At 44.9% G+C, this 26744-nt stretch overlaps 1 protein-coding gene across 5 annotated transcripts in view; it reads right to left on the bottom strand.

Moving 5' to 3' along the window:
* Window positions 1-19729, bottom strand: part of tkta (transketolase a) — a 29083-nt gene extending 9354 nt beyond the window's left edge. Inside the window, exons 1-8 of one of the 5 annotated variants that reach the window (XM_046313158.1) lie at window positions 19412-19729; window positions 16969-17086; window positions 16566-16679; window positions 16199-16302; window positions 14435-14626; window positions 13939-14057; window positions 12920-13116; window positions 12624-12788 (exon numbers count right to left, since the gene is read on the bottom strand). In XM_046313158.1, the coding sequence (XP_046169114.1) occupies window positions 12624-12788; window positions 12920-13116; window positions 13939-14057; window positions 14435-14626; window positions 16199-16302; window positions 16566-16679; window positions 16969-17086; window positions 19412-19518 (1116 nt within the window). In that variant the 5' untranslated portion in view covers window positions 19519-19729. Of the gene's footprint in view, window positions 1-12623; window positions 12789-12919; window positions 13117-13938; window positions 14058-14434; window positions 14627-16198; window positions 16312-16565; window positions 16680-16968; window positions 17087-19411 lie in introns of all 5 variants that reach the window. The other 4 variants (XM_046313157.1, XM_046313159.1, XM_046313162.1 and 1 more) reach the window with 4 other exon arrangements.
* Between the last annotated feature and the right edge of the window lie 7015 nt (window positions 19730-26744).

Raw genomic sequence — 26744 nt, 5'->3', positions numbered from 1 at the left:
ATCACACACCTGTATGTCATTATCACACACTATTTAGTTCAGTTCTTTCCACACCATAATTGTGAGCAATAATTTGTTTTGTGACACACATCTAGTCTGAGCTCTGTGTTTCCCGTACTTTATCCTCCCGTGTATGATAGTTTTTGCCTGCCTCACTAATGACACCTTTTGCCTATTCCTGCCTGTACTTTAGCCTATCAGATTTCCTGTTATCAACCTATTGCCTGATGTCCTGGACAAAGTTACTTGCCTTTTCCCTGCCTGTACTGTTGTCTTTTTGAACCCTCTGTGTATGAATTTCTGCCTTCCCCTGGACCCAGCTACCTGCTTCCTCTTGTGGTCCTTTAAAACCAGTTATGCATTAGGGGGCGCTATTCAAATTTTTGGATGAAAAACGTTCCCGTTTTAAACAAGATATTTTGTCACGAAAAGATGCTTGACTATGCATATAATTGACAGCTTTGGACAGAAAACACTCTGACGTTTCCAAAACTGCAAAGATATTGTCTGTGAGTGCCACAGAACTGATGTTACAGGTGAAACCCAGATAAAAATCCAACCAGGAAGTGCCGCATTTTTTGAAACCGCTTCATGCCAATGACTCCTTATATGGATGTGAATGAGCTACGAATGAGTTTACATTTTCACTTATTCCCTAAGGTGTCTACAGCATTGTGACGTCTTTTTAGGCATTTCCATTGGAGAATGGCTGTAAGGGACCATATATAGCATGTGGCCACATGGTGTCTCCCGCAGAAAATCTTGCGTAAAATACTGAGGTAGCCATTTTTCCAATCGCTTCTTATGAGAAACAAATTGCCTCGACGGATATATGATCGAATATATATGTTAAAAAGACCTTGATGATGGATCCTAAACAACGTTTGTTACAGGTGTTTCTGTCGATATTATGGAGCAAATTTTGAAAAAAGTTTGGCGTTATAGTTGCAGCATTTTCCGGTCGATTTCTCAGCCAAGCATGATGAAGAAACGGGAGCTATTTTGCCTACAAAAATAATATTTTTGAAAAAAAGGAACATTTGCTATCTAACTGAGAGTCTCCTGAGTGAAAGCATCTGAAGTACTTCAAAGGTAAATGATTTAATTTGGTTGCTTTTCTTATTTTCGTGAAAATGTTGCCTGCTGCCAGCAGAGCCTAGCATAGCATTATGCCATGATAAACGTACACAAAAGTTTGTCTAGCATTGGCTGTAAACCATATTTTGAAAATCTGAGATGACAGTGTTGTTTACAAAAGGCTAAGCTTGTGTTTGAATATATTTATTTCATTTCATTTGCGATTTTCATGAATAGGAAAAGTCTCTAGGGGTATTTATGTCCGCTGCGTTATGCTAATGCATTTGAGGCTATTGATTACGCTCCCGGAAACGGGTTTGCTCGTCGCAAGAGGTCAACAATAAACACCTGCTGCGCTCTGCGCTTGAAACCAGCTCTCCATCTCCCACTGTGTTCATTACAGAATACCTCACCAAAAACGACAGATGGATTCAGCAGAGCTGCAGCTACGTCTAGCCCGACAGGAGGAACGAATCAATGAACTCTGTGACCTCCTTCGCCAGTCCATTCTTGCTTCACTGATATGAGGAACCACAACCACCCCTCAACCCCCCCCCCATATCCATGCCTAATAATTACGACGGCTGGTACTGTACAAAGATTTCTCATGCAATGTAACCTGTACATAGACCATCACTCCGCTGACTTCACCTCTGACAAAGACCGGATGGACTTCATCATCTCCCTACTCACAGGCAAAGCTCTGGATTGAGTCACAGCTCTGTGGGCCGCTCAAAGTTCTGATCTGTCCTCTGAATTACGTTTCCACGCCCTCTTCAAGGAGGTGTTAGACCATTCCGTTTCAGGTTGTCACACTGGGGACTTGTTATGTGAGCTGCGACAGGGCTGTTGCTCCACCACTGAGTATGCCCTTGAGTTTCGCACCATGGCTGCCAGCAGAGGATGGAGTAAACCAGCGCTCCTTACAGTCTACCGGAGGGGAATAAATCGGGAGTTACTGACCAAACTGGCCAGCAGAGGAGATTTAACTGACCTAAACCAATACATCCGGATGTCCATATCCATTGGCAACCTACTGGTGGACCGCAGACCTATACAGTCGCCCATGGCCTATGAGTTTTCCACACCCTTCTCTCGTCCACCACGGTCTAATAGCCCCGAATCCATGCAACTCAGCCGCAACCCTCTCCAGCCTGCCGAGAGACATTGGAGGTTATGTGAAAACCTGTGCCTCTATTGTAAAGAGAGTACCCCCCCCCAACCCCCCCCCACGAAGGGGTGACCACAACTTCTCCACTTCCCCCCCGGGTAAGCACATCTGCGTTTTTGAAAATTGCCAAAAGGCAGTTTGGTATCCTGGCACATCTTTCTGGTAATGGGATCACTCAGTTTACGGAGGGACTAGTGGACTCGGGGGCCGCAGGTAATTTCATTGAAGAACAATTGGCACGACAGTTAAGACTCAAACAAATCCCTGTTAATCCTCCCTTTAGGATTAATGCTCTGGTCGGACAACCTCTCGGAACAGGTCTTGTGACTCAAATGACCGACAGTATCACCCTTCAGATTGGCCTCCTTCACTCTGAGGTCATTCAGTTAATGGTATTATCTTTGCCTAAATAATCCCTCATCCTCGGTCACCGCTGGCTAAGCCTTCATGACCCTGCCATCTCCTGGCGGGGGGAACTGCTCTCATGGTCTCCCGCCTGTTTTGAGTACTGCTTCAATCTATCCTGTTGAGCCACCTCTATAGAAGAATCGGAGTCTGCCATTCCAGCCCACATCCCACCTGTATATGCCCAGTTCCAGAGTGTCTTCAGCAAGACAAAGGCATCCATTCTGCCCCCCTCATCACCCAGAGGACTGCATGATCGACCTCCTTCCTGGGGCATAGCCTCTTAAGGGTCAGATCTATCCCCTGTCCATCCCAGAGAACCTAGCTATGGACACCTATATAGAAGAGGCCCTCAACATGGGATTCATTGGTCCATTCACGTCTCCGGCTGCATCCAGTTTCTTCTTTGTGAAAATGAATAGTCTCCGTCCCTGCATAGATTACCGACCCCTCAATGACCTTACCATCAAGAATCGCTTCCCTCTGATTCCAGCCGCACTAGAACAAGTTGGACAGGCTACCATCTACTCTAAACTGGACCTACGTAGTGCTTACAACCTGGTCCGTATCCAAAGTGGGGATGAGTGGAAGACGGCATTCATCACCGCTAAGGGTCACTATGAATACCTGATTATGCCCTACAGTCTCACCAATGCTCCTGCAGTCTTCCAGTCCTTCATGAATGAAGTTTTCCAGGACATGATCAACCAGTTCCCCATCATGTACGTTGACGATATCTTGATCTACTCTCATTCCATTGCAGAACACGTACAACATGTGCAACAGGTCCTCCATCGGGTACAGGACCACCATCTTTATGTCAAGGCTGAAAAGAGCACCATTCACGTTACTACGGTAACCTTCCTAGGTTTCGTGTTGACACCAGGAGGGGTTGAGATTACATTATTTCCTGTCCCGTCTGTGCTCAAGTATTTACCTACACCACACAGACCATGGTCCCACATCGCCATGGATTTCCTCAATGGTCTGCCAGACTCTTCGGGCTTCATGACTATTTTTGTTGTAGTGGACCGGTTCTCCAAGATGTGCTGACTCATCCCCCTTCCGCATCTACCTAATGCCATGGAAATGGCTGAGTGCATGTTCCAACATGTGTTTCGTCTGTGTGGGATCCCGGAAGACATCGTTTCAGATCGGGGATGCCAGTTCATCTCCAGGGTGTGGCGAGCGTTCTGCGACCTACTGGGGGTCTCCATCAGCCTATCCTCCGGATAACATCCCCAAACCAATGGGCATAGAGAATGCCTGAATCAGGAAATAGGGAAGTACCTTAGCCAACATTGCACCCACCAACCACACGAGTGCAGTCACTATCTAGCCGGGGCCGAATAAGCATAGAACTCCCTGGTGCATTCCTCACTCCATCTCACTCTTTTTCAGTGTGTCCTCGGATATCAATGTGGACTTGGTCTTTTACCAAATAAGGCTATCTTCTGTATACCACCTCTACCTTGTCACAAGACAACTGATTGGCTCAAACGCATTAAGAAGGAAATAAATTCCACAAATGAACTTTTAACAAGCACATTTGTTAATTGAAATGCATTCCATGTGACTACCTCATGAAGCTGGTTGAGAGAATGCCAAGAGTGTGCAAAGCTGTCAAAGGCAAAGGGTGGCTACTCAAAAATAAAACATATTTTGTTTTTGTTTAACACATTTGTAGTTACTTTATGATTCCATATGTGTTATTTCATAGTTTTGATGTCTTCACTATTATTCTACAATGTAGAACATAGTAAAAATAAAGAAAAACCATTGAATGAGTAGGTGTGGTCAAACTTTTGACTGGTACTGTATATACACTGAACAAAAATATGGCAAAATGCAACAATTTCAAGATTTTCAAGAGTTATTTAAGTTCATATACGAAAATCAGTTAATTTAAATGATCTCATTAGGCCCTAATCCATGGATTTCACATGAATGGGCAGGAGCACAGTCATTGGTGGGCTTGGGAGGGCAAAGGCCCACCCACTGGGGAGCCAGGCTCAGCCAATCAGGTAAGGTTTTTCGCCACAAAAGGGCTTTACTACAGACAGAAATACTCCTCAGTTTCACCAGCTGTCTGGGTGGCTGGTTTCAGACGACCCCGCAGGTGAAGAAGCCGGATGTGGAGGTCCTGGGCTGGCGTGGTTACATGGTAGAGATAACTAACAGCTTCACAATGCTCAAAGTGATTTTCAACGTGTGTTTTTAGTTTTTTTCTACCAATAGGTTCTCTCCTTCGTGAGGCATTTGAAAACCTCCTTGGTATGTGTAGTTGAATCTGTGTTTGAAATTCACTGTTCGACTGAGGGACCTTACAGATAATTGTATGTGTGAGGTACAGGGATGAGGTAGGTATTCAAAAATCATGTTAACACTATTATTGCACACAGAGTGAGTCCATGCAACTTAACATGTGACTTGGTAAGCACATTTTTACTCCTGAACGATTTCGACTTTCCATAACAAAGTGCTTGAATACTTATGAACTCAAGACATTTCAGCTTTTCATGTTTCATTAGTAAACATTTTGAAAAACACAATTCAACATTTACATTATGGGCTGTGTGTGTAGGCAAGTGACAAAAAGATCTATGTTTAATCCATTTTAAAATCAGGCTTTAACACAACACAAAGTGGACAATGGGTACGTATGCTTTCTAAAGGCACTGTATACCTTGTGAAAAGTGCCATGTGACTGCAAAAAAGACAGGTTGAAATGTCAATTGTCGTCAAACAAATGGGACGTTTGATTGAAATACAGGACAATCTGTTTGGTAAATGAGTAGTGTTTTCATTTGTTAATAAAGTGCGGCACGTGATGGTTTGGTTGCGAGATGTGGGATAAAGGGCCAAAAGGCAGACATGTGGTCACCCTAGACTGGAAAAATACAAAGGGGTTAAGTGAGGTCTCCACGGGGACAATGACTGCTGAGCGAATCAAAATCAAAATGAGGGGTCACGCCTCCCAGAAACCCAGACCTACACTATGTAAAAGTCAGTGAGAAGTCAGTCAGTCCAAAAGCACACAAGTTTATGGTACCATATGGGAGGAATCAGCGGCGTGCTTCTCTCTCACAAGTTGTCATTTCCTGTTTCATTTCTCAAAAGCCCTCCCCGATCCCCCTGCTCTTCTCTTCACCGTGGCTGTCTAAACCTCTGAGTTGCCATTGGACTCGTTCCTATTCCATATCAGTACCAGATAGAAGTACTATTATCCAATTTCCTTCTGCCCCACATCTAACCTGGACAAAGAGGATAGCGCTCTTGCCATTGACATGGTCATTATTCTCTTTCTTTGTGTGTCTCTGTCTCTCTCTCTCTTTCCTTGTGTGTCTCGGTCTCTTTCTCTCTATGTGATTGTTTGAACAGCAGATTGCCCCTTTAATGCCGTATTCAAATACGCATGACTCCAATGATGACATGAGTAGCTGATAATCAACGAGGGACAATGCCTTCTATGGAAAACAATGAACAACGTGGAAGGTGTGTTCCACAACGTGCTAGCAGAGTCGAAATGACCTTCACAGAGTTGCATTGTCTTCCATGAAACGCATAGAGCCCGAGTTGATTATCCCTTTTATACTATGCCATGGCTATAATTTAAAACATTTGCTGCTGGAAATGTGTTCATTTGCAGGTAGAAATGTGTTCAACATCCACTGAAGCAGCTAGCAAGTTTACTAGATAGCTACAGCAGTTGCCTTGGTAACCAAACAAACAGACTTGCTAGTTTAACTAACCAAACCATCAGTCCTAGCTTGCTATTATGAGAATCGAATTCAACAATGCCAATAATGTTTTCAATTCGACTTTTTCTGTCACGCCCTGGTCATTATATTTTGTGTTTTTGGTATATGTTTGGGTAGCCAGGGTGTGACATGGGTTTATATGTTGTGTTTTCGTATTGGGGTTTGTGGTAATTGGGATTGTGTATGATTAGGGGTGTGTCTAGTTAGGCTTGGCTGCCTGAGGCGATTCTCAATTGGAGTCAGCTGCTTATCGTTGTCTCTGATTGGGAACCGTATTTAGGCAGCCTGAGTTCGCGTTGTATTTTGTGGGTGTTTGTCCCTGTCTCTGTGTTGTAGTCACCAGATAGGCTGTAATTAGTTCACGTTCCGTTTGTTGTTTTCGTATTTCAGTTATTTCATGTACCGCAATTCCTTCATTAAAGTCATGAATAACCTACACGCTGCATTTCGGTCTGACTCTCTTCATACAACAGACAAACGAATCTGAAGGAGGACGTTATGGACAGCAGAAGCATGGAGTATACTACGTGGGAAGAAATCGACAGGTGGGCGGCCGACCCAGCGCAAGTGCAGGAGCCCGCCTGGGATTCCCTACAGCAATGCGAGGAGGGCTATAGACGTATGGATTCGAAAAGGAAAGCACGGCTATACAGAGCGAAAACGGAAAGTAACGGGGAAAGCGCAGAGAGAGAGTGGCTGAGTCAGGAGTCAGACCTGAGCCTACTCTCCCTGTTAATTGTGAAGAACAGTTGCAGTGGGAGAGACTGCACCATTTGGAGATTTGAACATGGGAGGAGGAATTAGACGGTAAAGGACCCTGGGCGCAGCCGGGAGAATATCGCCGTCCCAAGGAGGAAATAGAAACAGCTAAAGCGGAGAGGCGCAGGTATGAGGAAGCAGCACGGCGACGCGGTTGGAAACCGGAAAGTCACCCCAAAAAATGTATTGGGGGGGCTAGAGGGGAGAATAGTTATGCCAGGTAGGAGACCTGCGCATACTCCCTGTGCTCACCGTTGGGCTAGAGAGACCGGGCAGGCACCGTGTTATGCTATGGAGCGCACGGTGTTTCCAGTGCGGGTGCAGAGCCAGCTGCGACACATACCAGCGCTTCCTATTGGCCGGGCTAGAGTGGGCATCGAGCCAGGTAAGCTTGGGCAGGCTCGGTGCTCAAGAGCTCCAGTGCGCCTGCACGGTCCGGTCTATCCAGAGCCACCTCTACACACCAGTCCTCCGGTAGCAGCTCCCCGCACCAGGCTTCCTGTGCGTGTCCTAGATCCAGTACCACCAGTTCCAGCACCACGCACCAGGCCTCCAGTGCGCCTCGCCTGTTTAGCGCAGCCAGAGCTGTTCTCCTCTCCTGCGCTATCGGAGTCTCCCGCCTGTTTAGCGCAGCCAGAGCCTTTCTCCTCTCCTGCGCTGCCGGAGTCTCCTGTCTGTCCAGCGCCGCCAGTGCTCCCAGTCGGCCCAGCGCGTCCAGTGCGCCTCGCCTGTTTAGCGCAGCCAGAGCTTTTCTCCTCTCCTGCGCTGTTGGAGACTCCCGCCTGTTTAGCACAGCCAGAGCCTTTCTCCTCTCCTGCGCTGCCGGAGTCTCCAGTCTGCCTAGTCTTCCCAGTGCTCCCGGTCTGCCCAGTGCTCCCAGTCTGCCCAGTGCTCCCAGTCTGCCTAGCGCCTCCAGTCGGCCCAGCGTCGCCAGTCTGCCAAGATCTTCTAGATCGGCCAGACAACCTGAATCTTCCAGTTCCACCAGCCAGCCAGGATTTACTGGAGCCTACTACCTGCCTGAGCTTCCTCTCAGTACTGAGCTTCCTCTCAGTACTGAGCTTCCTCTCAGTACTAGGCTTCCTCTCAGTATCAGGCTGCTTCTGTCCCGAGCTGCCCCTCAGTCCCGGGCTGCCCCTCTGTCCTGAGATGCCCCTCTGTCCTGAGCTGCCTCTCTGTCCTGAGATGCCCCTCTGTCCTGAGATGCCCCTCTGTCCCGAGCTGCCCCTCTGTCCCGAGCTGCCCCTCTGTCCCGAGCTGCCCCTCGGTCCCGAGCTGCCCCTCAGTTATGTGGGGATCAGGGTGAGGACTATTAGGCCATGGTCGGCGGGGAAAGTGGATTATCTCAGGACGCGAAGGAGAGGAAATAGGACATTAATGGAGTGGGGTCCACGTCCCGAGCCAGAACCGCCACCATGGACAGACGCCCACCCGGACCCTCCCTATGCTCTTGAGGTGCGTCCCGGAGTCCGCACCTTAGGGGGGTTCTGTCACACCCTGGCCATTATATTTTGTGTTTTTGGTATATGTTTGGGTAGCCAGGGTGTGACATGGGTTTATATGTTGTGTTTTCGTATTGGGGTTTGTGGTAATTGGGATTGTGTATGATTAGGGGTGTGTCTAGTTAGGCTTGGCTGCCTGAGGCGATTCTCAATTGGAGTCAGCTGCTTATCGTTGTCTCTGATTGGGAACCGTATTTAGGCAGCCTGAGTTCGCGTTGTATTTTGTGGGTGTTTGTCCCTGTCTCTGTGTTGTAGTCACCAGATAGGCTGTAATTAGTTCACGTTCCGTTTGTTGTTTTCGTATTTCAGTTATTTCATGTACCGCAATTCCTTCATTAAAGTCATGAATAACCTACACGCTGCATTTCGGTCTGACTCTCTTCATACAACAGACAAACGACGTTACATTTTCTTTCAAAAGCAGCTCAAATGTAGAACATGTAAGAAATAACTATAGACATTGAATTCTACCTTGCTGATATACCGCGCATTATTTAAGCAATAAGGCCTGAGGGGGATGTGGTATATGGCCAACATACCACGGCTAAGGGCTGTTCTTAAGCAAGGCGCAACACAGAGTGCCTGCATACAGCCCTTAGCCGTGGTATATTGGCCATATGCCACAAACCCCCTAGGTGCCTTATCGCTATTATAAACTGGTTACCAACATAATTAGAGCAGTAAAAATAGATGTTTTGTCATACCCGTGGTATATGGTCTGATATATCCCACGACTGTCAGCCAATCAACACTCAGAGCTCGAACCATCCAGTTTATAAAGGGAAATAATGCACGCTCTAGAATGCACTTCAAGCAAATCCGAAACGAGTATTCAACCATGCCATACATAATGCAGTCATAAATAAGTCATAACATGAACAGCAGTACCTATGATTCTCTCATTATTCTCTTATCAATATTAAAGATTCCCCATTAGACAATCTGTCTGTCTCATTTGAACCTGCCAATCTAACTTTATTCTGCACAATCATCTTTATAACAATGGTATTATCAGCCAGCAAGCCAGCGAGTCAGCCAGGCAGTGAGTCAGCCATCCATTCAGTCAGTCAGTCAGTCAGGGGCAGCAGGTAGCCTAGTGGTTAGAGCGTTGGGCCAGTAACCGAAAGGTTGCTAGATTAAATCCCCGAGCTGACAAGGTAAAAATCTGTCGTTCTGCCCCTGAAAAAGGCAGTTAACCCACTGTTCCTAGGCCGTCATTGTAAATAAGAATTTGTTTTTAACTGACTTGCCTAGTTAAATAAAATAAAATAAAAAAGTCAGTCATTGAGTTAGCCAGTCAACCAGGCAGCCAATTAGTCAGTCAGCCAGCCAACCATCCATCCGGTCAGTCAGTCAGTCATCCAACCAGTCAGTAAGACAGTCAGATCAGCCAGACGGCCACACCCACCCTCCTCACACTGATTCATATTTCACTTCACAGCTCAGCATAACTGTCATAACGGCTGTTCATCAAACACAGCCCAGGCTGCCAGGCTGCCAGGCTGCTGCTGCAGGAGGAACCAGCCAAACAGCAGCAGCACAGTAATACAGCCAGGCCTGAATGACAACTCTCCCAAAATGTTAATCTAAAGTCCGATTGCAATGAGAGGATAGGAATAGAGGGTAGGTAACCTAGCAGTTAGAGTGCTGGGCCTGTAACTGAAAGGTCACTGGTTCAAATCCTCAAGACACAAACCAGCCAGCTGTGTGGAGGGAGGAAGCATGGTGGATAGAGGAAGCGTGGTGAGGCATTGGAGGAGGAAGCACAGCGGAGGGAGAATGTAGGAGAGAGGATGCTTGGCATGATGTATTGTAAGTGGGTCACGTCTCTCTCTCCAGCGTTACATTATGGATGGACCAACATCCATTATTCATCAGGCCAACCTCTGTAACACTGAGAGAGAGAAGTTTTTATTCAGCTAATCAGACCTGAGAGAGGCGGAATTCACTCAACGAGTCAGTGGTCTGAACAGAAGTAAAGAGGCATTTTGTTATAGCAAATCAGCATCAGCAAAATTTGTGACAGGCAGAGCAAGAGTTCAAATACTATTTCAGATCATTTCAAATACTTTATCTGTGCTTGATTGAGCTTGTCTGGCTTAATGGGCCAATAGATTCGTCCAGAAACTGTAAAGCACCACCATTTGGCACTTCAAACAGGCTAGAGAAAAAATGCTCAAAGTATCTTAAAGATTTCAAATAGTATTTGAACCCCGGTCTCGGGACAGGGCATTTGGTTGAGCATCAGCGAGAGAGACAGAGGCAGAGGAGAGAGGACAGCTAAGCTGAGCCACGAAATGTTGCTGCAATGTTTTAACAATGCTGAATAGATTTTTTTTTAACCAAAAGTATCATTTAGAAGTAATTTAAAAAAAGGTTGGCTTTTAAAAGCTTGGTTTAGTTAGAAAGAGTGTTGTCTGGGTTTATAGAATGGTCATAATTGGCTCCGTATACAGTACCAGTCAAAAGTTTGGACACACCTACTCATTCCGGGGTTTTTACTATTTTCTACATTGTAGAGTTATAGTGAAGACATCCAAACTATGAAATAACACATGGAATCATGTAGTAACCAAAAAAGTGTTAAACAAATCAAAATATATATTATATTTGAGATTCTTCAAAGTAACCACACTTTGCCTTGATGACAGCTTTGTACACTCTTGGCATTCTCTCAACCAGCTTGAGAGTCACCTGGAATGCATTTCAATTAACAGGGGTGCTTTGTTAAAAGTTAATTTGTCGAATTTCTTTCCTTTCCTTCTAATGACCAAGACCATATTATGGCAAAAACAGCTAAAATAAGCAAATAGAAACAGCAGTCTATCATTACTTTAAGACATGAAGGTCAGTCAATCCGTTAACTGTAAAGAGCTTTGAAAGTTACTTCAAGTAACTGTCTCTCATGAGGTCCACAACAGGAAAGGAAGACCCAGAGTTACCTCTGCTGCAGTGGATTAGTTCATTAGAGATACCAGCCTCAGAAATTGCAGCCCAAATAAATGCTTCACATAGTTCAAGTAACAGACACATCTCAACATCAGCGTGAATCAGGCCTTTATGGTCAAATTTCTGCACAAATAATAATAAGAGACTTGGGCCAAGAAACACGAGCAATGGACATTCGACTGGTAGTCCTTTGGTTTGATGAGTCCAAATTTCAGATTTTTGGTTCCAACCGCTGTGTCTTTGTGAGACGCAGAGTAGGTGAACGGTTGATCTCCGCAAGTGTGGTTCCCACCATGAAGCATGGAGGAGGAGGTATGATGGTGTGGGGGTGCTTTGCTGGGGACACTGTCAGTGACTTGTTTCGAATTCAAGGCACACTCAACCAGCATGGCTACAACAGCATTCTGCAGCGATAAGCCATCCCATCTGATTGGCGCTTAGTGGGACTATCATTTGTTTTTCAACATGACAATGACCCAACACACATCCAGGCTGTGTGAGGGCTATTTGAACAAGAAGGAGAGTTATGGAGGCCTGCATCAGATGACCTGGCCTCCACAATCACCCGACCTCAACCCAATTGAGATGGTTTGGGATTAGTTTCGACCGCAGAGTGAAGGAAAAGCAGCCAACAAGTGCTCAGCATGTGAGAACTCCTTCAAGATTATTGGAAAAGCATTCCAGGTGAAGCTGGTTTAGAGAATGCCAAGAATGTGCAAAGCTGTCATCAAGGCAAAGGGTGGCTACTTTGAAGAATCTCAAATATAAAATAGATTTGAGTTGTTTAACACTTTTTTGGTTACTACATGATTCCATATGTGTTATTTAATAGTTTTGATGTCTTCAGTATTATTATACAATGTAGAAAATAGTAAAAATTAAGAAAAACCCTTGAATGATTAGATGTGTCCAAACTTTTAATGTGATAAAGAGAAAATCAATTAAAACTCAATAGGGTTAAGGTCTGAGTAAGGGTTAGGGTTAGGGTTAATTTCATACCATGTTCTGCTGCGCAATGTAGCACTCAACAAAGCGGTTGGGGTGTTCGTTCTTGAATATCTCTGAGTAAGTGAAGTTGTTGGTGTCTCCATCCAGAACCACCACGCGCTCATTATAACGGCCCAACTTAGCCAGGGCCATGCCATAGGCCTTCCTGGTGGAAATCTGTTGAGAAATACAACCAGTCAATCAACAAATCAACGAATCAATCAACCAGTCAGTCATGAATAATTTGGGGATAATTTGTACAACCACATATGTACAGTATATGGTGAGATGCATGTACTGTATGTTACCTTCTCTCCCTGCTTGTAGGCGGGTGCGCTGGGCATGCGGACGTTGCGCAGGCTGACTGGCGGGGCATCCTCTACGGGCGTGGTGGGGTACAGGCGCTTGCTGCTGTTCGTGATGCGCGCCTGCAGATCCTTCACGACTCCCTCAGCCATGTCCTTGGACAGGGGCTTGGCATGCCAGCCCATCTTATCTTCCACAGCTGGTAAATGCAGACAGACATAATATTAGAATACACACATGCTGTATACACAGCGGTGGTGTAAAGTACTTTTAGTAACAATAATTTAAAGTAGTACTTAAGTTGTTTTTGGGGCGGTATCTGTAGTTTACTTTACCATTTATATTTTTGACTACTTTTACTTTTACTTCACTACATTCTTTAAGCAAATATTGTACAAATTACTCCATACATTTTCGTTGTCAGCCAAAGTACTCATAGTCTAATTTAAGCACTTGTCAACCGAACATCCCTGGTCATCCCTACTGCCTCTGATCTGGCAGACTCACTAAACACCCATGCTTCATTTTAAATTATGTCTGAATGTTGGAGTGTGCCTGTGGCTTTCCGTAAATTAACAATACAAGAAAATGGTGCCATCTGGATGCTAAATATAAGGAATTTAAAATGTATTATACTTTAATCTTTGATATCTAAGTATTTTTTAAACCAAACTCTTTTAGACTTTTCCTCAAGTAGAATTTTACTGGGTGACTTTTACTTTTACTTGAGTAATTTTCTATTAAGGTATTTTTACTTTTACTCAAGTACAGTATGACAGCTGGGTACTTTTTCCACCACTGATACACAGTAACATTTGAATGGATATTTAGGCCCAGGGGTTTTAGCCTGACGATGTGATCTCCTGACGGGGAAAACCCCCAGACCTGGAGTCAGGTCACATGGTCAGGAAAAATCAATGGCCCAACACCTTATATACTTTACACACCATACTGAGAGGTTAGCCCATTAACAGGTATGAGTGATAGGATGTAGCCAATAGCCATACGAGGGTGAGAGTACCTGGGATTCCCTTGCCCTTGGTGGTCTTGGCGATAATGGCAGTAGGCTGGTGACGAGCCTGGCTCAGAGCCTTACACAGCTCCTCCACACTGTGCCCATCCACGATGATGGCATGCCAACTGTAGACAGCAACACTCACATCAGAAAACCCATTTCACATATGGAAAAGGCATTCACACACTTTCTCTTTCTCATACACTCATGAACAAACAATTCCACATATGCCCACTAATGTTGACATCACACATCACACATTCATAGACTTTCTCTCGCTGTCATTACATTGACAAAGAGGATCTCTACCTCTCTTATTCACTCTGTCCTTCTCACTCGTGAACCCACTTTCACACACACACACACACACACACACACACACACACACACACACACACACACACACACACACACACACACACACACACACACACACACACACACACACACACACACACACACACACACACACACACACACACACACACACACACACACACACCCAAAGGCCTCGCAGCGTTTCTGGTACTTCTCCACGTGGTGCTGCAGGGGTGCTGGGTCGGTCTGGCCCAGGCGGTTGATATCCAAGATGGCCACCAGGTTGTCCAGCTGGTAGTAAGAGGCAAAGGACATGGCTTCCCACACTGCCCCCTCAGACAGCTCCCCATCCCCCAGAAGGCAGAACACATGGTAGCTTGGCAAGAGAGAGGGATGGGGGGGAAAGAGACAGGGGTGTGTGTGTGTGTGTGTGTGTGTGTGTGTGTGTGTGTGTGTGTGTGTGTGTGTGTGTGTGTGTGTGTGTGTGTGTGTGTGTGTGTGTGTGTGTGTGTGTGTGTGTGTGTGTGTGTGTGTGCCGTGTGCCGTGTGCGCACATATGCGCGTGTATACACTCTTAGAATGTTTTTTTACAAAAGGGTTCTTCAGCTGTCCCCATAGGAGAACCCTTTTATGGGTTTCGTGTAGAACCCTTTTGGGTTCCATTGAGAACCCTCTGTGGAAAAGGTTATACATGGAACCGAAAATTGTTCTACCTGGAACCAAAAAGGGTTCCTCAAAGGGTTTTCCTGTGGGGACAGCCGAAGGACCCTTTTAGGTTCTAGATCGTACCTTTTTTAAACAGTGTAGATTAAAGAAGTGGTAAGATCAAATTATCATTCTACTCAACACCAAATAGTGCTCTATGAAACCTTTCAAGTCAAATTCATCCATTTCCCCTGAAGTGACAGAATGGATTGAACACCCCCTGGGAATTCTGAAAGCCCTCTCCCACAACGGGAATAATATATGCCATTTAGCGGACGCTTTTATCCAAAGCGACTTACAGTCATGTGTGCATACATTCTACGTATGGGTAGTCCCGGGAATCAAACCCACTACCTTGGCGTTACAAGCGCCATGCTCTACCAACTGAGCTACAGCAAATTGGTAACCTTTACCTCTCCCTTTATCCCACTTACTGCATTCCCTCACATCTACGCTGACTGAGGCTTCTAGCCACACAGACTCCTTTGAACAAAGAAAATGCTCATATTTTAATTAAATGGCCTGATAATCTGCTTATGTCATCATTTTCAACCACCACCCACACAAAATCCTCCTCTAGCACAAATCTATCCAGGGCAGGGCATATTTTCAGGACTGGCAATATCCACATTCCACATATCAGAGATCCACATTCCTCATTCTGAGACAAAACCTGAATTAGACTGGGGAATGTGAGTCTGATTTTGAACAATAGACTGAGTGATGAATACTAATGTAAAGTCTGAATTGGATTCTGAGACAGAATCTGTCTGGATGGTAAAAATAACTGGAGTTGTGGCCGCAGGGGCTGTGGTTATTAGAGCAGAACAATCGAAAGAGCAGAGCATGCAGATACTGCACACCCAGAGGACCTTAGAAAACCTCACAGTGCCCTAAAGAACTCTAAAATAGCTCACTATGCTCTAAAGAGCTCTAAAATATCTCACTATGCTCTAAGAAGCTCTAAAATATCTCACTATGCTCCAAAGAGCTCTAAAATACCTCACTATGCTCTAAAGAGCATTAAAATACATCACTATTCTCTAAAGAGCTCTAAAATACCACACTGTGCTCTAAAGAGCTCTAAAATAACACACTGTGCTCTAAAGAGCTCTAAAATACATCACTATGCGCTAAGAGTTCTAAAATACCTCATTATGAATTTGAGTCCATACTTAACACTTTAGAATTCAGAGGCCTGCAAAGACCACAAATCTGTGTGTGAATGTGTGTGAACTCCTACCTGGACTTGTCAAAGTACTTCCCGGTGTAGGCCATCCCACAGGCTACACCCAGACCCTGGCCCAGAGAGCCAGTGACCACATCCACAAACTGTTGCTTCTGAAACTCCAACACATACACAGGAACAGGACTGTTACTATCACCACAGAGAGCAAGGATGTGTTGAGTAGGTTGTAAAATGTTAAGCTATTATTATAGGTTACAAGTTATCAACGTTTAGTGAGGTACTACCTGAACTTGTCCAAGAAGAACACACATTTCCATTTTCAGTTTTTCTATGGTGCTAACTGCTAGGCTATTACAGGTGAGGTGTACGCTAACCTTTAGGTTAGTGTAGTAGTGTAGTAGTAGTAGTATTTATCACTCACAGGTGTGGGGTGTCCCTCCAGGTTGGACTCCACCTGGCACAGAGAGAGCAGCTCACTCTCCTTCAGGAAACCAGTCTCTGTCCACATGGAGTACAGGGCCGGTGCAGAATGACCCTAAGGAGAGGAAAACCCATGTTACTCTAATACAACCCAAGACATAACCACGTAACTATTTCACAACCAGGGAGTGTAAAATACACTGCTTCTTATGACTGTTGCCATATCACATGACAATCGCAAACCAGCTGTAACACAAGTGTATCACGGAAGCAGATCCTGACCGTTATGTGACCTTTACCCAACCAAAACAGTGGAGGTGAGCTGGAGGATCTCACAACATGGATCTGACAACAACAGTAATAGAACGCAACAATAGTGTTCTGTTTAATTCCAATAGTCTCACCTTCGAAAGGATGAAGCGGTCATTGTTGATGTTCTTGGGGTCCTCTGCGCGGTACTTCATTGTGTTGAAGAACAGAACAGACATGATCTCTGCAACGCTGCAGCATGATGTGGGATATCTGGGAGACAAGGAGTACACGCTTAGGAACAAGGGTTCAAAAAGGGTTCTTTGGTTGTCGCCATAGGAAAAACCTGTTTGGTTCCAGGTAGAACTCTTTGGGTTCCATGTAGAACCATCTGTGGAAAAAGTTCTATATGGAACCAAGAGTTCTACTGGAATCAAAAGGGTTCTACCTGGATCCAAAAAGGGTTATTCAAAGGGTTTTTCTATTGGACTGTTTTAGGTTATAGATAGCATGTCTTTTCTAAGAGTGTATGAGCAGTGAGGGATGTTACTGACAGGTGTTCACATAGTAGACAGACTCATAGACACGCACGCACACACACACACACACACACACGCACACACACACACGTAATACACAACAGAAATATCACTTTACAATCTCAAAATCACTCCGAATTCAATCAGAGTCTAACTGGATTTTAAGTGGCACAGTCTAAAATCTGAGCTCGCCAAAGAATTCTATGGCACCATGGGGAAACATGGGTAATAATAATTAGAGTGGAATAGTTCATCCAAAATACTGATGAGGGGGCCATGCTCAAACTGAGATGCCCGATTGGCTCCCTTTTTTTCCCAATTACAGTGATGTCAACATCCAAGGAGTACGTTGATGGGTGACTGGGGAGAAATGTGGACCATTTTGGAAATAGCACGAGTCAGACAGCCAGTTAGTCAATCAGTCAGAGGGCGCCATTTGGAATCACATTCATCACCGGGCTTATAACCTTATGGTCGTCACTAGTTACCTAAGCCACAAGGTGATTTCTACAATTTATCTTCTTAAAATGGGATTTGAACCCTAACCTTAACCCTAATGCCAAACCCTAACCCTAATGCCTAACCCTAACCTTAACCCTAATGCCTAACCCTAACCTAAAAATAAGACCAAAAAGCATTTATTTTATTTACATTTTTACGCTACAGCAAATTTTGACTTTGTATCTAGTGGAAACCTTTGTAACATTTAGCTCCCATTTCCAGTTGGCGATTTAAGTAAGATGCTCTAAAAACGTAATAAAACTTAGAAATTCTGGCAAGGACCCTACCCTAAATTGGTAGAGGTGTTTTTCTCCAATCACCAATCGCATGGCAGTTGCTTATTGTCTAGGCTTGCACACTTAGTCTATTTGTGGATGGTTTGTGTATAGGCTACGGTCGAATGATGGAATTCATGGGTGCTGGAGTTTGTGTTTGAGCAATAAATGATGATTGATAGCCTTTCTCAAATAAACGTGTGATTTCTTCACAAAAATCACAATGAAATATGTTCTTTACAGAATTACCCAACGTGCGCACTTGTTTGTGCATGGGATCTCTATTTAATACAATAATTACACTCTAGCCTAGTAATAAACTTCAATTGGGTGTTCACGCTAAGATTAATTGCGGAGTAATTATTAATAATATTTAATGACCAATATCCCCCCCCCCCATCTAAATCAACGAAGATGGCGGAGCGCACATCCCAGCCAGGGTTATCTCCATGCGCTTTGTTTCGTGCCAACAACTGACGCGCAAGCTCAGAGGGCTCCTCCATCGCTTACCTGCCTGCGGTCAGACAAATGAAGACTCGCTATTCTTTTCCCCAGACACAGGAGTTAATTTCAGACACTACAGCAAAATGTATCCTTTCATGTTGTTCACAATGGAACATTTTCTAATATCGAAAAAAACGAAATAATCTCATGTTGAGCCACAATGGCCATACATCAATCTTGCTCAATAGAATAAACAAAATAATCCGTAAATTGTTCAAGAATACAGCGTTCTACAATTAAACTATATAAACAGATGACCTAACTACAAGCTACTATATGTCTATATAAAAATCAATACATACAGATGTTGAGGAAAATATAAACGTTTTATGTTATTGTTATGGAAAGTCTTTATCGTTTTGATCTGCATCACATATGTGTAGTGACTCACAGCATCAGACGGTAACATGGGGTAACCAGCCCCCCTTAAGAACCATGTCCCATTGCTGTCACAAAAAAAGCAACATTTTGTTAAAAATGTGGTATGTGGATGATGGTCCTGCTTAGACAAACAAACTATGAAGGGATATAAGCGGCTACAGTCTACCCTAGGGGGCTAGTTACCCCAGTTATCCTACATTTCATCTTCAACTCAGTTACATTTTTCCATAGCTCACATGAGAACAAAAAGAAAACATGCTGTTTCATTTTGTATTCTACATGGGTGTGCATGTGCACCTGTGTGTATGAAGGAGTCTTTATACACTCTTCCCTAGATTTACGACTGTGTGTGTGTGTGTGTGTGTGTGTGTGTGTCAGTTTGAGTTAAAGGGTCTTACCCGCTGCCAGCAGCAGTGGTAGCCTTGATGCAGTTTATTCGGAGGCGGTTGGCGATGTTCCTGAGTGCCTGCACCGTCTGTTGGTCGGGTTTGTGGTAGTCCTCCATGAAGGCAAAATGTCTAAGCACCAAAAGCACCAGGAAAGTTAACTAGACTGCACAGAGGCTGTGTGTGAGTGAGGGTTGGCAGAGGGAGCCCTGCTTGTGTATATGCGTGGCAGAGAGAAGAGGTGGAGAAAGGGGGAGAGGCAGGATTTATCCCTGGCACGTGTACACAGGAGGAGGAGGATGGGACTAGCGGTGTGGGATGGGTCTAAGTACAGAGGTCAAATCGCACTCTATGCTGGCTAGGACTGCATGCGAGTGTGCAAGGAGTGTGTTAGGGGTGTGTGTGTCTGAGAAAGAAAGAAAGAAAGAAAGAGAGAGAGAGAGAGAGAGAGAGAGAGAGAGAGAGAGAGAGAGAGAGAGAGAGAGAGAGAGAGAGAGAGAGAGAGAGAGAGAGAGAGAGAGAGAGAGAGAGAGAGAGAGAGAGAAAAGGGGGGGGGGGTCTGCCCACAGAAAGGGGGACCCGGGAAGCGTCTGCCCACAGTTAAAGCGTCTGCCCACAATTGTCTTTGGCTTTAGTGTCTAAACTCATTACCAGATTTGGGATTTGTGAGTCTTGTCCTTTATTCCTGTTTAACTCGTGCGTGACTTCGTGATCATGGCTTTGTTTTGTGTGTGAGAGAGAGGGGTATTGTATAGAGAGGAAGTGAGATCATTTAAGTGGCTTGCCAAGGTTTAATTTGTTTAATCCTAAACCTACAAAGGCTTTTAGCGAGAAAGAGATAGAGAAAGAGCATGCACACAAGAAAGAGAGAGAGAGATCATTTTTACCCCTTCATTGGCAGAGAGAGAGAGGGGGAATGAAAGTAAGTGAGTTTGAGACAAAGGAAGAGAGACTGAGTGAGTTAGAGACAGTGTGAGAGAGTACGTGAGTTAGAGACAGAGAGAGAGAGTACGTGAGTTAGAGACAGGGTGAGAGAGAGTAGGTGAGTTAGAGACATAGTGAGAGAGTAAGTGAGTTAGAGAGACTCAGTGAGTTAGAGAAAGAGAGACTCAGTGAGTTAGAGAAAGAGAGAGAGAGTAAGTGAGTTAGAGAAAGAGAGAGAGAGTAAGTGAGAGAAAGAGAGAGAGACTCAGTGAGTTAGAGAAAGAGAGACTCAGTGAGTTAGAGAAAGAGAGAGAGAGTAAGTGAGTTAGAGAAAGAGAGAGAGGCTCAGTGAGTTAGAGACAGTGTGAGAGAGAAGTGCTTTTCTTGATTTTTTGGGAGGGAGGGGAAGAGAGAGAAAGAGTGAGTATGCGCGACAGTGACAAAGAAAGGGAGAGAAAGAGAGTAAGAGAGAGTAAGTGAGAGAGAGAAAGTGTTGTTTTGGGAGGGAGGGGTGTTGGAGATCAGACGAGGGGATTATTGAAGATGTTTAACCAAGAGCTACTCCTCAACACATCCATGTAGCAAAATCTCATGGAACTAATGACCAAATCATCTGGACGGTGCTACCCCAGCCAGTAACCCTCTCTATCAGATTATCCAGTGTGTTTGTAGTCAATGCAGTAGTGATGCAGTTGTCAGAGGTTTCCACTGTGGAGAATGTCAATTAAACTCTTCATTGTTGAGGATGGTTTAACCCTGTTGCTGTTTTTCTGTTTTTCCACCCTATCACATGTTTTTTCAGCGTCTATTGATACTGCCACTTTTGGAGCATTGAAGTTTTTGGTATGATGGATTATGCTGAAAAAACCCCAGCAGAGATTGTCTGGAGATCCTGTTTGATCTGAGTGAATTACCTTTTGTTTTAATGTTTCTATGCGAAAAGCCTATGTAACGGATGTGAAACGGCTAGCTTAGTTAGCGGTGCGCGCTAAATAGCGTTTCAATCGGGATGTCACTTGCTCTGTGACCTTGAAGTAGTGGTTCCCCTTGCTCTGCAAGGGCCGTGTGGAGTGATGGGTAACGATGCTTTGTGGGTGACTGTTGTTGATGTGTGCAGAGGGTCCCTGGTTCGCGCCCGGGTATGGGTTAGGGGACGGTCTAAAGTTATACTGTTACACCTATACCTTAGCAATGATTTTATAATCCACATTCAAGAGTGAAACTGAGCAGTAGGATCCGCATGACAATGGAACCTTATATATATATTTTTTTAAAGTATGGTGATTTTAGTCAAACATAGTGATGAAGGAAATTATTTTTTCTCTAGAGCTACTGTGAGCATAAGTAACATAGGCTTTAGTCATTTACGATGAAAGTGTCATTAAAATTACACTGGGAATACATTACCAGCAGATTTCACCTTTTATAGATTATTAATGACCTCTAACAGTTCACCTTGGGTAATGTTTCTATCCATGCACATTTTGTCTGCCTTCAGAAAGTGTTCATACCCTTTGACTTTTTCGATATTTTGTTAAATTACAGCCTTATTCTAAAATGTATTAAATTGTTTTTTCCCCTCATCAATCTACACATAATACCCTATACCTGAATTAAAAGTTTACTGATATATATATTTTTTTATCACACATCTACACACAATACCCCATAATGACAGTTAAAACATTTTTTTTTATAAATCTTTGCAAGTTTATTGAAAATAAAATACAAAAATATACAATTTACATACGTTTTCACCCCCTTAATCAATACATGTTAGAATCCCCTTTGGCCACAATTACGGCTGTGAGTCTTTCTGGCTCTGAGTCTCTAAGAGCTTTGCACACCTGGATTGCACAATATTTGCACATCATTTAACAAAAATATTCTTCAAGCTCTGTCAAGTTGTTTGTTTATCATTGCTAGACAGCCATTTCCATGTCTTGCCATAGATTTTCAAGCCAATTTAAGTCAAATCTGTAAATAGGCCACTCAAGAACATTCAATGTTGATTTGGTAAGCAACTCCAATGTATGGCTTTATGTTTTCGATTATTTACCTGCTGAAAGATACATTTGTCTCATTTGTCTCTCAGTGTCTGTAGAAAAGCAGACTGAAACAGGTTTTTCTCTAGGATTTTTCCTGTGCTAAGTTTCTTTTTATCCTGAAAAAACTCACTTGTCCTTGGCAATCTTGGCAATGACAAGCATACCCATGCAGCTACCATGCTTGAAAATATGAAGAGCGGTACTTAGTTACGTGTTGTGTTGGATTTTCCCCATAATGCTTTGTATTCAGGACATTAAGTACATTTATTTGCCACATTTTCTGCAGTTTTACTTTAGAGCCTTATTGCAAACAGGATGCATATTTTCTGTACGGGCTTCTTCTTTTCACTCTGTCATTTAGATTAGTATTGTGGAGTAACTACAATGTTGTTGATCAAGCCTCAGTTCTCTCATATCACAGCTATTAAACTCTGTAACTGTTTTAAAGTCACCATTGGCTTCATGGTGAAATCCCGGAGCGCTTTCCTTCCTCTTTGGCAACTGAGATAGGAAAGATGCCTGTATCTTTTTAGTGACTGGGTGTATTGATACACAATACAAAATGTAATTAATAACCATCCTCACAGGAATGAGGCAAGAGGTTAATGACAGGAAACCCGATAGGCAAAGGTACAGGCAGGGAATGGGCAAAAAGGCGTTAGTGAGAATAGCCAAAACGACGATACACGGGAGGACTAATATGGAAAATAACAGAGCTCTGAATAGAAATATGTATCATAACAAACAATACCTCACAATGATGGTGTGCAAAAAACTTAACTAAACAGTGTGTGTAAATGACATACAGGTGTGTGAACAGGTGATCAGAATTTAGGTGATTGGGATCTGGAGAGTGAGCTGCGTTCAGGGGATCTGTGTTTTTTAGAGTGTGAAAGTGGGCTGCAAAGTGAGCTGCTTTCAGGGGATCTAAATGTTTGAAAGTGAGAGTTGGAAGCAGAAGCTACAGTACCCCCCCCCCCCCCCCCGGCTCTTGACGGCCTAGGAAGCTGAGCAGGTGTCACCGCCGATGTCAAACGGAGGGGGTGCGCTGAGGTGCGCCACTGAAGGATGGAGAGGGCTGTACCTCAGGCTTGAAAAGGGACACATGGAAGGATGAGGAGATCTGGTGTTATTTTGAAGGGACCAATGAACCGGGGACTGAACGTTTTGCAGGGGTCACGAAGCCGGATGTCCCGGGTAGAGAGCCACACACGTTGCCCAGGGTGGAAGAGTGGAGTAGGTTGGCGACGCCAGTCAGCAAACCGTTTCTGGGAGAGGGAAGCTTGATGGAGGTGCCGATGTGCAGTCTCCCAAACCTGCTCACTATGTCGAAACCACTCAGACGGCATGCACAGTTCCAGGCTCTGTCTCCCATGGAAACACGGGGGGTTGGTATCCGAGGACACACTGAAAAGGAATGAGATGGAATGAAGAATGCACCAGGGAGTTCTGTGCGTATTCAGCCCAGGCAAGATAGCAACTCCACTCGTGTGGTTGGTGGGTGCAGTGTTGGCAAAGGTACATCCCTATTTCCTGATTCAGGCGTTCAGTCTGCCTGTTGGTTTTGGGATGGTATGCGGAGGGTAGGTTGATGGAGACCCTCCGTCAGTCGCAGAAGGCTCACTACACCCTGGATATATCTTCCCGGGATCCATACAGACGGAACACCTGTTGGAACATGCACTCAGCCATTTCCATGGCATTAGGTAAATGGGGGATGAGTCGGCACATCTTGGAGAACCGGCACACTACATCTAAAATAGTAGTGAAGCCCGAAGAGTCTGGCAGATCAGTGAGGAAAACCATGGCGATGTGGGAACATGGTCTGTGTGGTGTAGGTAAATGCTCGAGTTCACCTGTAAGTAGTTTGCAAGGTCTCTTAGCCCATGCACAGACGGGACAGGAAATAACGTAATCTCGTAAGTCTGCTGTTAGGGATGAAAACTAGAACTTGCATGTCAGTAGCTCTGTGGTCCGGGTGATCCCTGGATGGCCAGAACTCAGTGAGATATGGCACCACTGCATTAGTTGGGGTCTGACGGATGCCGGAACATAGGTCTTGCCTGCATGGGTGTCAGAGGTGCAGGGTCATGCGTAGGGCCTCTTGGACGGCTGATTGGATTTCCGACTGTACTGGTCCCACGACACAAGACAGAGGCAGGATGGGCTCGGGAGCTGGGTTAGAGGAAGGGGAGTCAAATAGATGGGATAAGGAATCAGCCATCACATTTTTCTTGCCAGGCAGATAGGTGACGGTGAAGTCGAAGCATGTGAAGAAGTGTGCCCAGCGAGCCTGTCTGGGGTTTAGCCTCTTAGCACTTCTTATGTACTCCAAATTGCGGTGGTCGGTAAGGACAAGGAATGGGTGATGTTCTCCCTCTAACCAGTGGCACCACTCTTCAAAAGCCAGCTTAATGGCGAGGCGCTCCCGGTTCCTGACATTATAGTTCCCCTCAGCGGGTGACAGTTTCTTTGAAAAGCAGCCACATGGGTGTAATTTGGGAGGTGTCCCTACCCGCTGAGAGAGAACCACTCCAACGTCAACCTCGGATGCATCAACCTCCAGAACAAAAGGAAGGGTAGGATCTGGCAGCCTAAGGATGGGTGCAGAGGTAAAGAGTTGTTTCAAGGTCTCGAAAGCAGTAAGGGATGTGTCGGTCCATTGGATGGTACTGGTTTTTTGACTGGTGAAAGCTGAGAGAGGAGAGTTTGTGCTGCTGACGTTTCGTATGAACCGGCGGTAGTAGTTGGAAAGTCCTAGGAAACACTATAGTTCCTTTAAGGTGGTCGTGTTGGGCCAGTTAAACATGGCCATGACTTTGCCTTTGTCCATGTTGACCCCTCCTGGTGTCAACACGAAACCGGGGAAAGTTACCATAATAACGTGAAAGGCACTCTTCTCAATCTTGACATAAAGATGGTGGTTCTGTAGTCGTTGGAGAAGCTGCCGCACATGTTGCACGTGCTCTGCAATGGAATGAGAGTAGATATCGTCAATGTACATGATGAGAAACTGGTTGATCATGTCCTGGAAAACTTCTTTCATGAAGGACTGGAAGACTGCAGGAGCATTGATTTGACCGTTGGGCATAACCAGGTAGTCGTAGTGACCTCTAGCCGTGATGAACGCAGTCTTCCACTCATCCCCACATCTGATACAGACCAGGTTGTATGCTCTATGTAGGTCCAGTTTAGAGTAAATGGTAGCCTGTCCAACTTGTTCTAGTGCGGCTGGAATCAGAGGGAAGCGATTCTTGATGGTAAGGTCATTGAGGGGTCGATAACCTATGCAGGGACGGAGACTACCATTTCACAAAGAAGAAACTGGATGCAGCCGGATACGTGGATGGACGGATGAATCCCATGTCGAGGGCCTCTTCTCGATAGGTGTACATAGCCTCGTTATCTGGGATTGGCAAGGGATAGATCTGACCATTAGGGTGCGATGCCCCAGGAAGGAGGTCGATCATGCAGTCCTCTGGGTGATGAGGGGGCAGAATGGATGCCTTTGTCTTGCTGAAGACACTCTGGAACTGGGCATATGGGATGTGGGTTGGAATGGCAGACTCCGATTCTTCTATAGAGGTGGCTCAACAGGGTGGATTGGTCCTGTGTAGCTCAGTTGGTAGAGCATGGCGATCCCCGGGACCACCCATACGTAGAATGTATGCACACATGACTGTAAGTCGCTTTGGATAAAAGCGTCTGCTAAATGGCATATATTATTATTATTATTATAAGCAGTTCTCAAAACAGGTGGGAGACCATCACAGCAGTTCCCCTTGTCGCCAGGAGATGGCAGGGTCATGAAGGCTTAACCAGAGGTGACCAAGGATGAGGGGTTCTTTAGGCAAAGACAACACCATAAACGGAATGACCTCAGAGTGAAGGAGGCCAATCTGAAGGGTGATACTGTTGGTCATTTGAGTCACAAGACCAGTCCCGAGAGGATGTCCGTCTATTAATCCAAAGGGAGGATTAACAGGGATTAGTTTGAGTCTTAACTGTTGTGCCAATTGTCCGTCAATAAAATGACCTGTGGCACCCAAGTCCACTAGTCCCTCCACAAACCGAGTGATCCCATTAGCAGAAAGCCGGGACACAAAACTGCTTTTTGTTAATATTCAAAAAGGTAGCGATGCCTAAGTGGAAGTGGAGGGGTTGTGGTCATCCCTTCGTGTGGGGCGAATCGGACAGCTATTGAGTAGGTGGTTACTCTCTTTACAATAGAGGCACAGGTTTTCACATAACCTCCAATGTCTCTCAGCAGGCGTGAGAGGGGAGCAGCCGAGTTACATGGGTTCAGGGCTATTAGACCGTGGTGGATAAGAGAAGGGCGTGGAATACTCGCAGGCCATGGGAGACTGTATAGG

Source organism: Oncorhynchus gorbuscha, linkage group LG18, assembly GCF_021184085.1.
Source record: "Oncorhynchus gorbuscha isolate QuinsamMale2020 ecotype Even-year linkage group LG18, OgorEven_v1.0, whole genome shotgun sequence".
NCBI classification, from domain to species: domain Eukaryota; kingdom Metazoa; phylum Chordata; class Actinopteri; order Salmoniformes; family Salmonidae; genus Oncorhynchus; species Oncorhynchus gorbuscha.
This window is presented reverse-complemented; position numbering and strand designations above follow the sequence as displayed.